This window comes from Carassius carassius, chromosome 6 (assembly GCF_963082965.1).
Source record: "Carassius carassius chromosome 6, fCarCar2.1, whole genome shotgun sequence".
Taxonomy (NCBI): domain Eukaryota; kingdom Metazoa; phylum Chordata; class Actinopteri; order Cypriniformes; family Cyprinidae; genus Carassius; species Carassius carassius.
In genome coordinates, this window is record NC_081760.1 from 371,322 (window position 1) to 382,500 (window position 11,179).

The following is an 11,179-nucleotide window of genomic DNA, read 5'->3' on the forward strand; positions in this document are numbered from 1 at the left end:
ATGCAGGGCTCTAGTGTATATTGTTAGAAAATATTTCTATTTTAAATAAGTGCTCTTCATTTTAACTTCTTATTCATCAAATAATCCTGAAAAAAATTTCATAGGTTCCAAAACAATCTGAAGCAGCAGAACAGTTATAGCACTGATAATAAATCAACATATTACAATGATTTCTGAAGATCATGTGACACTAAAGAAAACTCTTTTTACAATTTTACAATATATTCAAATTGAAGGCAGTTATTTTAAATAGTAAAAATATTTCACAATATTACTGTTTTTGTTGTATTACTGAACAAATAAATGCAGGCTTGGTGAATAGAAGAAACTCCTGTAAAAAAAAACATTTAAATATCAGTCTGATTCCAAACGTCTGACTGAGAGAGAGAGAGAGAGAGAGACGGAAAAAGAGAGAGAGAGAGAGGGAGAGCGAGAGAGATGGAGAGCGGGAGAGAGAGAGAGAGACGGAAAAAGAGAGAGAGAGAGAGGGAGAGAGAGAGAGATGGAGAGCGGGAGAGAGAGAGAGAGAGAGAGAGAGAGAGAGAGAGAGAGAGAGACGGAAAAAGAGAGAGAGAGAGAGGGAGAGCGAGAGAGATGGAGAGCGGGAGAGAGAGAGAGAGAGAGAGAGAGAGAGAGAGAGAGAGAGAGAGACGGAAAAAGAGAGAGAGAGAGAGGGAGAGCGAGAGAGATGGAGAGCGGGAGAGAGAGAGAGAGAGATGGAGAGCGGGAGAGAGAGAGAGAGAGAGAGAGAGAGAGAGAGAGAGAGAGAGAGAGAGAGACGGATAAAGAGAGAGAGAGAGAGAGAGGGAGAGCGAGAGAGATGGTGAGCGGGAGAGAGAGAGAGAGAGAGAGAGAGACGGAAAAAGAGAGAGAGAGAGAGGGAGAGCGAGAGAGATGGAGAGCGGGAGAGAGAGAGAGAGAGAGACGGAAAACGAGAGAGAGAGGGAGAGCGAGAGAGATGGAGAGCGGGAGAGAGAGAGAGAGAGAGACGGAAAACGAGAGAGAGAGGGAGAGCGAGAGAGATGGTGAGCGGGAGAGAGAGAGAGAGAGAGAGAGAGAGATTCTCCTCTACTCTGGAGGGGCTTTGCTGCTGTAATCTGAGGAGGGGCGTGACGTCAGCAGCGCGTCATCATCATCTGCTGTAATCAGCCTAAACGCGCGGTGATTCCCCGCAGCGTACAGGCGTTTATCTCTGCTCTGCTCGGGTCCCCAGCTCCTCCATCACGGCCAGGCGTTAGGACAGAGTCCGCTCGGAACCATGTCTGTCGCGGGACTGAAGAAGCAGTTCCACAAAGCCACTCAGGTAAGAAGAGACAGCGTCACACGGGTTTGCTGCAGTGCATCTGAGTCCTGCGCATCTTCAGCATGAACACCGTGTTCTTTTGCTCACAGCCTGCTGCTCACGACATCTCACATGCTCACTGCTTTTCCATCAGGTTTTTATTGGCACCGATGAAATGAAAACGCGTGAACATGAATATTTATTCGTGTTGTTACATAATAATAGCTCGTATCCTTAATCTGACCTGGATGTCCTCTAAAGCAGATCCTGTGACACTTCAAATCCATGATGCTCTCAGCACCACTCAGGCTTCAGAGTCCTACAATGGAGTGCCATTTAGTTTTCTAGTTCTATTTAAATATGTTCCAATTATTGTAATACGTCTTTAAAATATATCAAATCAGTGCCTTGCATATTGGGCCTAATATCCTGTTTAGACTTCATCATAAAGGATTTTCATATGTGTGTATACATAGCCTATATATATACAGGGTCGCTGCACAAGATCCCAGGCTGTCCTAATGTCCCCCCTTTTGAAAATATATATACCAGACTTCTCAAGGGCCCTCTCTTCCTTTGGGGCCCTGGTAATCAGTACTGGTTTTACCCCCAGTCCGACACCCCTGTATATATATATATATATATATAGCCTATGTGTGTAATTATTATTATTTTTATTTTCAATTATGAGAGCATAAAAGCAGATTTGATCGCTGGTTAAGCGTGCTCTGGTGTCATCTCTCTCAGCTCTGTTATGTCTCTGTTATGTATATTAAAGAGTGTAATCTGGGATCCTTTAGAAACCAAAGGATGAGAAATATATTCTCTCTTCTTTCTCTTTCTTGTGAGTATTAAAAATGGTTTACTCTTTTGGTGTGTGGTATTGTGGTGGATTACATCCTGTCTTTGGACAGGTGCAGAATGCAGAATTATGTTCGACATCATTGCTAAAACATCTCTATCAGTATTCCTGACGTCTAACTATGATGAAACAGGTGAGCTGTGCCGTGTTTCTGAGCGTCCCTGCGTGGACAGATGTGAAAGCAGCAGGGGTTTCTGCTCAATAGCATGTTTTTCTAGTGTTTAACAGGTGAACTTGTGTTCAGGACTTGATCTCCAGATTGACAGAAAGTCCAAGGGAAGAGAAAGAAAGCTCTTGTGGATGTTGTTGTTGTTTTTAAGAGAGAATTGATCATTTGTTAGTTTGAAAGTGCTTTTATCCATATGAATAGATATATGAATATTATTGTGGCAGTCCTCTTGCTCATAAGCTTTGTTGTTGTTGTTTGTGGTCGTGGTCCATTATTGGATTTTATCAACAACAACAACAAAAAATGCTGAAATTGATTTTTAATTTATTCTCTTTGCCAAAACAACACTAAAGTGAATAAATGAATAAAAGCAAGCTCGTAAGAAAGCCAAATCTGAGAGAAGTTGTAATTTTCTTGAGTCTGTCGAGCGTTCGTGTAAGAATTTCACACTCAAGACTCCTCAGACCAATTTCTGAATGCATCCATTATCAGGAGCTTGCACACAGTTTAATTACAGCCAAGAAGTTAATATGGTTGTTCTGGAAGGAAAGGAGGCTCTACTGTCAATGTATGGCTTGGAGAGATGATTTTTGCTTTACATTGGGAACGGATTAGATGCAAATATGAACAGTTTTACAAAATCTGGCACCACTTTCTCTGTGGTCTTGATGGAGACCCTGTGGACTAATGCATTATTCATTAATGTAATGTTTTGATATTTCTTCCTCATACTTTACAATGGAAACAGGTCTGATCAGGGATAGTTTGTGATGTTTTGTTTTCTAATTTCAGCAGTAGTCTGATGGTTGTCCTGATGTTATGTGAGAGCTGTTTGAGGCTTGAGAATCACATCTCCATCACAGTTCTGTTTCCCACAGCATCACAAGCACACAGACACATGTCCTTGGTTCTTTTATGAATGTTATGGTTCATCCAATACTGTATTCTTAGAAAGAAAGATGCGCTGTAGGGAATACTCTTCTCAGACTCTAGCTCTTTTGAGGACAGTGTTATAATGTGCTTCTAAAATCCCATTTACAGCTTGTGTTTTCTTTAAATCAGACAAAGTTCTGTTTTTCTTTCTCAATCCATTCAACATCATTTTAATGTAACTTTTGACATTCAAAGCATTTGATGTGTGACATTACATACTTTTTAAAATCTTGATTGTTTTTTTTTTATTTCATAACATTTGAAGGGTTTAAAGGGTTTTGAGATACTAAAAATCTAATTAATTAATTAATTAACTGTTAACTCTGACTTTTGCCTCAGTAAATGTGTTTCTTATTGATAATTGTTAAGTGTAGGGTTAAGGGATCTGAAATATACTCATCCAAAATTAAATTTACATTTATCAGACGCTTTTATCCAAAGTGACTTACAGTGCGTTCAGGCTATTAATTTTTACACATCATGTGTTCCCGGGGAATCGAACCCGCTATGCTCTACCAATTGAGCTACAGGAACACTTATTATTCATTAATATGTGCTATACAAGTACTAACAAACCACCAATATGTTAGTAATATGCATATAATTAAACAAGTAGTTAATAGTGAGAATCAGTCCTTAAAAAAGTGCTAGCTTTATTATTATTATTATTATTATTATTATTATTATTATCATTGAGCACATAAGAGCCATTCCCTCTCAGTTCAGGGGAGAAAGGCACATGTCTCCTCTAGCCATCTTTATGCATGAGCTTTCTCAGCTGCTCTTAATCACACACACACACACACACACACACACACACACACAATAATAGGAGCACAAGAGATGTTCATCCCTCTCTGCCATGCTGACAGTCACAAATCAAGGGAGCACATCCTTCCCTAACCTCCTTCATTCATCCAGCTCTCTCTTCTATTTATAAGCAGTTAATCTTTGGCGGCTGTAATCCAGGAGGCCTGACTGGGCGGGGGGGGGGGTTCTTCTCCGTGTGCTGCTGTCACAATGGGTTTCATGTGACTGATGTACATTTAGTCAGTAGCACAACACTTCCTTTCGGGTAACGAGGTTGATCGGATACCTTTAGCAAGCCTTGATTTAACCCTTTGAGCTTATGCATGTATATATGTAGATGTGCATCTCTCTATGAAACACACATGCAAACTTTGTTACTTCCTCAGAACTGTTTTGTGTCATATTTCTTGTACTCTGAAGTGCTATTCCAAAATGTAAATAGGAAATAGTACACAAAACTCCTAGCTGTAGTTTGACCGTGCTGGTTTCATCCATTTTTGTTTTCTCACTTTCTGTCACCATTTCCATTTCTGAGATTTTGCTCGTTTGTCTTGTTTATTTGGAGATGCTTGATTGACTGCACAGACACTATTGAAGTGAGCTGAACTGGATGATTAGCTGGAAATGACTGTGGATTACTGACACACTATTGTTCTGTTTAATACTGTGAAGCAGGGTTTTATTGCTCGTTATTGCTCTTTCCCTTGAGCCTACTTTTACTGTGCAAAGTCATCCATAAAGTTTAAGCTGCCAAATAAAGTTTAATAATAATTTAACATAGATTCTGGAACATATATTAACATTTAATAACAGCCAGCACATTAGAACTTTCTGGAATAAGATTTTTCAGGTTGATTCAGACGGAGTGTAGTGTACAGCTGAAGGAGCATTTCTGTATTTCTACTTGATAATTAACATTTATCAAATAACCTTTGAATTAAAATAAAAAGACTGCATTTTATTACCTTAACCAATGTTCATTTGCATTCCTTTAACCCCAGACTAAGATTAATGATGAATTGGGAGATGTAGGCCAGTAATCATTTTAAATACGAGACTGGTTTAGTTCCGTCATGAAACTGTATCTTGATTTGTGTTCATTTCGTTTTAATGAAATGCTGCGGATCATCAGAGATTAAACCCTCACTGAATTGAATTCATTCATTCATTATAGAACTGTCAGATCTACACCAGGAAATTAATCGACAGGTTCACCCAAATGAACGATCATCTTTTATATTAGAGTGACGTTCGTTTCAAAATCAATCTGATTTAAGTTGTTTGTAGTTAAAGTGAACTGTTTGTTTAATTGAATTGTGAAAGCGCTTTTAAGGTGTTTTTGATTGCACGATAATTGCATAATATTTCATTCACTTCATTTGTAATTAATATTATTATGCTGTTGTTGATGTCATTTTTATGCGAGCTGTGCACTGTAAGCCAGTTCATGTAACTGTTAATCTACTTTATATCCACATTCATCGTGAGCATTTCTATTACACACATCAGTCAATAAAAGCATTTCAAAACCCAGCTCAATGCACCTACTTTAAGTTTTGTCCTTCGTACATGACTATGGGACTACTTTAGAGTTTCCTCTTTCCTTTCATTCATCGCTCATATTGACTCCCTCTCTGATTTCCTCGACCCTTTGACTTTAGGTCCCTTCAGGCGTTTCTCACCCTCATCTCTCATTCACCTGATCAAAATCCCCTCATCACCATCCTGATTCTATGAAGGACTATGTCTTACGTATTCTGATTGCAGTGAGATGTGTATAATCTCATTGGTGTTGAAGAGACTCCTCGTTGATCCTCTGTACTAAATTGGCTAATTTTGAGTTTTTCTTAACCACCCTGATCCTTGGCAGACATTTTGTTCCAGTCCCATGAGCTCTTTAGTATCTTTGCCCTCAGATCTTCTTAACACGGTGACAGCTCAGTCTCGAGCGAGAGTAAAGCCTGTGGCACAGATGCAGACTTTTATTTGACTTAATGTGTTTGTAGAAGAGCAAGGCTTCAGAAAGAAAATGACTGAATGTGTAATGCTCTGGACTGAAGCACTGTTAGATACACAGGTGCATCTCAATAAATTAGAATGTCGTGGAAAAGTTCATTTATTTCAGTAATTCAACTCAAATTGTGAAACGTGTGTATCGTGTTACTGGTGTTTTTGTTGAATGTGAGCCAAAATCATCACAATTAAAAGAACCAAAGACTTAAACTACTTCAGTCTTTGTGCACTGAATTTATTTGAGTTGAATTACTGAAATAAAGACCTTTTCCACGACATTCTTATTTATTGAGATGCACCTGTAGATATGTGTTTTTGAAACATTAGTCACATGTAGTGCTACACACGTGATCTTGTGATCTTGGCAGGTCGTATTGGCAAGAAGCAGTGCATGAGCTTCCACCTTCTTAGTGCTTGTCTGTTGTGCCATTAGAATTCTTCTTTTCTGCTTTAAAAGATCATGTTTTATTGCAGAGATAGAGATTTGAGTCTAACTTTGGATTTGACCTAGACTCGTAAACAGAATATTGATTCCAGATTAAAGACTCGTGAACAACACCACTTCTTTAGATTTACAAATAAAAATATCGTCCTGTTGAGTAAACTAACAGAAATGAAAAGCTTGCCTTTAAAGATCAGCCTACAAATCCTTCGAAGTTCAGTCCCTTCTGAGAATACAGTATATATTGTAAATTATTCTGTTAGAAAGAATAATGCATTGTATGGCATATTTTTATGCTTGTTTTTAGTCTTAAAATAATAAAGTATGTTTATATAGAATGAATTGTCCTATTAAATCCAGAAAGGATTTCAGACTTGAACTTGGGCTCATGTCTTTTGAAATGTTCAAGTTTCAAATTTAAATGAGTATTTGATTCACTACTGTGTGCTGTTACTAGGGTTCGACCGATATGTGGCTTTGAGAGCTGATATTGATTATTACAGATCAATTAGACCGATAACCGATATTATCAACCAATGTATATATATATATGCTGTAAAGATGAAAATAAATGTAAAAAATTACGAATAACAAAGGCTCTGACAAAAATTTTCTTTAAATGCTTTATATAACCATGAAAGAGCTTAATATCGGCACCGATAATCGGTCGACTCCTAACGGTTACAAAAAATAACTTTCTTTTTGCTCATATATTGTATTGGACATTTCACCCATTCAGGGAGCTACTTCTGACCAACATGATTGCTTTTTCCCCTTGTTGATTTGTGTCCCAAGGTGTGTTCATGCCAAGGTTTCCCTACCGATAGAACAGTGTTTCCCAACCCTACAATCTACACATTTTGTATGGCTCCCTAATTCAACTCATCAGCTCACTAGCAGAGACTTTAAAGCCTGAAATGGGTGCGTCAGGTGAGGGAATCATCCCAAATGTGTGTAAGGATACTCCAGAGGAAGGTTTGAGAAACACTCCAAATAATAAAAAGGATTTCTTATCAATAAATAATCTACAGTGACCTGAATGAGAGACTGCGGACTACAGCTCCATCTTAATGTGATTATTTATTAAATGCAGTATATTGCGTCAGTGTATACAAGTTAAAGCTGTGTTTGGGTTAAATCTGTGGTCCAGTTGGGATGTTGTGTATAGGTTTTACAGAACAGGAGTTTTTAATCTATAGACGGAAGTCCATGGAAAATTAATTTGAAAGGGAAAAAAGCCCATAAAACTGCTTTGTCTTATTTTGCAGAAAGTTAGCGAGAAGGTTGGAGGGGCAGAGGGAACCAAATTAAATGAAGACTTTTTGGAAATGGAAAAGGTAAGTTTCCTGCAGCAAGAGAGATATTAGATATTTATTATAAGTTTCTGCTTTTGAAAGATCATCTTAAGAAATTAAATTCTAGTTTATTACCACCTAATTAAGTGAGAATATACTGAGTGTGTATTTATAACGATAGTTAAAACAGTGGGAGGGATGGATGAGAGAAGGAATGTAATTTAATGTGTATTTAAACTGAACAGAGATGATATCACTGAATTCAGTGATGAACTGCCTTTAACTATCATTTTTGCATTATTGACACTGTTTTCCTAATGAATGTTGTTCAGTTGCTTTGACGCAATGTATTTCGTATAAAGCGCTATATAAATAAAGGTGACTTGACTTGACTTGACTTGAATGAGCAGCTACTGGGGTCTGTGAGGAAACATGTGCAGTCTTTAATTCTTTCCTAACATTCATTCTTCACTTCCCATCTTTACTGTATCACAGAAAGTTGACGTCACCACAAGAGCAGTGATGGACGTTATGACCAAGACGACAGAGTACCTGCAGCCCAATCCAGGTGAATGTGAAGAATGATTACATTTTTAATAGTATAATCAAGTAAAATAGTAATAGTAAATCTCATTCATTTGTTTGTTTATTAGCAACTCGTGCCAAAATGAGTATGATGAGCTCCATGTCTAAAATCCGTGGAGGAGATAAAGGCCCCGGCTACACACAGACCGAAGCCGTCCTGGCGGAGTCCATGCAGAAGTTCGGCCGGGAACTCAGCGAGGAGTCCAGCTTTGGTACACAGACACAGACTCTGCTGTTCTCCAACACAAAACACACTATAAACATACAAAATAATCCGCTTTATCTGCAATTTATCAGCAAGCTCTTTTGACTTCATGCTTGCTTAGTTTACAGTGCAATCAAAAAATGTTTGTTATAATGGAAGTCTATGGGGCAAAAACAGCCACCAACAATAAATGAGGGAGAAAAAAAATTAAATCTAATGCTGCACAAAAACGAAAAATGCATCAAAGCCAATGTTGTTACTAATCTTTGACATACCCAAGACTGTGATAAAAAGTAAAAAAAAAAATCCAGCCACAATTACTTTTATATTGAAAATAAGTCATTTTGTTTGTTTTTCCCCCAAATCAGTGACATAATTTATGAACTTGGCAATTAAAGAGTTAAAATCTTGGATTTAAAAAAAAATGATCAGGACAGAGGTTAATTAATAGATTTATGCAAAAAAAAAGAAAAAAAATATTTATCTGATACATTTTTACAGCAGTTTAATTGAATGGATATTTTCATCCCGAACATAACGAAAGAGTAGTGAATTTGAACAACGCACAAGGGTTAATGCAGCTGGCTGAAATGATTGCAAGGTTATCAATGACCCATAATCCAGACTGTTGTGACAGTGTAGATGCTTGAACAACAAAGCATGATAAATCTGAATGCTTCTGCTTCTAATAAATGAAGCCGTCTATGATGTAAGAGCGAGTGCATCAGTTATAGCCTGCACGGAGAGAGCAGCTTTAAACAGAGCAACTGAACCCATGCATGCTCATCTGTCTGTATTCCAAGCACTTATGATAGCAGTTTATTCTTTTGTGCACGTTGCTTGTCTGCACACAATTAAATTACATTAATTGCTTGAGTAATCAGATTCAATTAAAAAAGGATTTTCAACTCATAAACTCATGAGACAAAGCTTCAGGATATGCAAATCACGTCATCACTGATTGGTGCAAAGTGACAAACTGGTTGCAGCGTATGCAAATGTCAAATGATGCTCCAATCAGCAGAAGGATTCAGATGTTAACATACTGGAAGTTTTCAGCCACTGAACAGCACTTAGTGTTTTTAAGAAGAAGTATGTAGGAAATGGCTCTGATTGCTGGTTGCTACAGAATTTGAGTAACACCAGATCTTTTGGATTTGCATTAGTATATGGATAAACTTAAAATGGCTTCATTCAGTACATGAGTTGCCCTTAAAAATATAGAGATGTTATAGAGATGTATTGTGTTTTGCAGGCCTGGCTCTGATCGATGCTGGAGAAGCCATGCGAGAGCTAGCTGAAGTCAAAGATGCTCTGGACATGGAGGTCAAGCAAAACTTTATCGATCCCCTGCAGAATTTGCATGATAAAGACTTGAAAGAAATCCAGGTGAGATACAAGAAATCAGAAACCAGTGCACTTGACAAGACACAGTGTTTACCCTCCAGTCCTCCTAAAACATGTGACCTGTTCAGAGGAAATTCAGTTCTGTTCCTTTTCCGTCGTCTTCACTAAATGCTCTGAGATGGCGCTGAACGCTGTTTAAATGAGATCACTGTCTTGGCTAATCAGTAATTGTGGTTATTTCCACTTGTGGGCAGCCGTTGGCATCACTGATCATTTCAGTTTCAGGATCGTGTGTTGAGTGCTGGATGACGGAGGGGCTGTTAAAAACGAGTAAATCCGAGATCTTTCTGTGTGTTGTGACAGCATCACCTGAAGAAGCTGCAGGGGCGACGGCTGGACTTTGACTATAAGAAGAAGAGGCAAGGAAAGGTCACAGAAGATGAGCTCAAGCAGGCCTTGGAGAAGTTTGATGACTCGAAGGAGATCGCCGAACAGAGCATGTTTAACCTTCTGGAGAGCGATGTAAGATCCCTCAGCTGTTCTCCATCCATTTCATCCCTCCGTAGAGTTTCATTGCACTTGATCTGTCCTGCTCACTAGCATCTTCAGATTAAACCTGCAGCACTCCTCACATTAGCTGTAAATATGAACATCTGCGATCACATGAGCTCCACGCCGCGGCCTGTAGTGCCTTCGAAGGGTGCATGGAGATGTGTGCTAGTTGATATGCCATCAGTTTGTGTTCATGTGTGCTAGCTGTTGATGTTCTAGCGGTGTTTCTGCAGATTGAACAGGTGAGTCAGCTTTCAGCTCTGGTCCAAGCTCAGGTCAACTACCACAGACAGGCGGCAGAGATCCTCCAGCAGCTCTCCAGCAAACTAGAGGACAGGTCTGTGCCAGATCACCCTTCTGACTAAAAAATACAATTCTTAAAAAGCTAAAAGTATGTGCATTTCACTATCATGTTATTGCTTATGCAAACTGAGAATGAGTGAGAAACTAATGCTAGAGCTCTGGGTTTTGATTTGTATTCGTTTAAGCGTCACATACACAAGATTTCAGAAGCGATGACTCCTTTCTCTAAACTCTGTGCCCAAACCTATTTGAACAAATTTGTGTTTTTGATTCATAACTCTCGTATATTCTTAACTCTTATGGATGTGTTACATGTAAAACACTATATAAATCAGCTAGAAGTGTTAATGCATGCTGTAATTGGTGAGGTGTTTCCAAACG

At 38.5% G+C, this 11,179-nt stretch overlaps 1 protein-coding gene across 1 annotated transcript in view; it reads left to right on the forward strand.

Annotated features, from left to right (window-relative positions):
- The first annotated feature begins 1,113 nt into the window (after positions 1-1,113).
- LOC132142141 (endophilin-A1-like) overlaps positions 1,114-11,179 on the forward strand; it is an 11,584-nt gene continuing 1,518 nt past the window's right edge. The window contains exons 1-7 of the mRNA XM_059551775.1: positions 1,114-1,303; positions 7,780-7,848; positions 8,302-8,374; positions 8,460-8,603; positions 9,852-9,985; positions 10,307-10,465; positions 10,729-10,832. Of these exons, the coding sequence (XP_059407758.1) occupies positions 1,259-1,303; positions 7,780-7,848; positions 8,302-8,374; positions 8,460-8,603; positions 9,852-9,985; positions 10,307-10,465; positions 10,729-10,832 (728 nt within the window). The 5' untranslated portion in view covers positions 1,114-1,258. The remainder of the gene's footprint in view (positions 1,304-7,779; positions 7,849-8,301; positions 8,375-8,459; positions 8,604-9,851; positions 9,986-10,306; positions 10,466-10,728; positions 10,833-11,179) is intronic.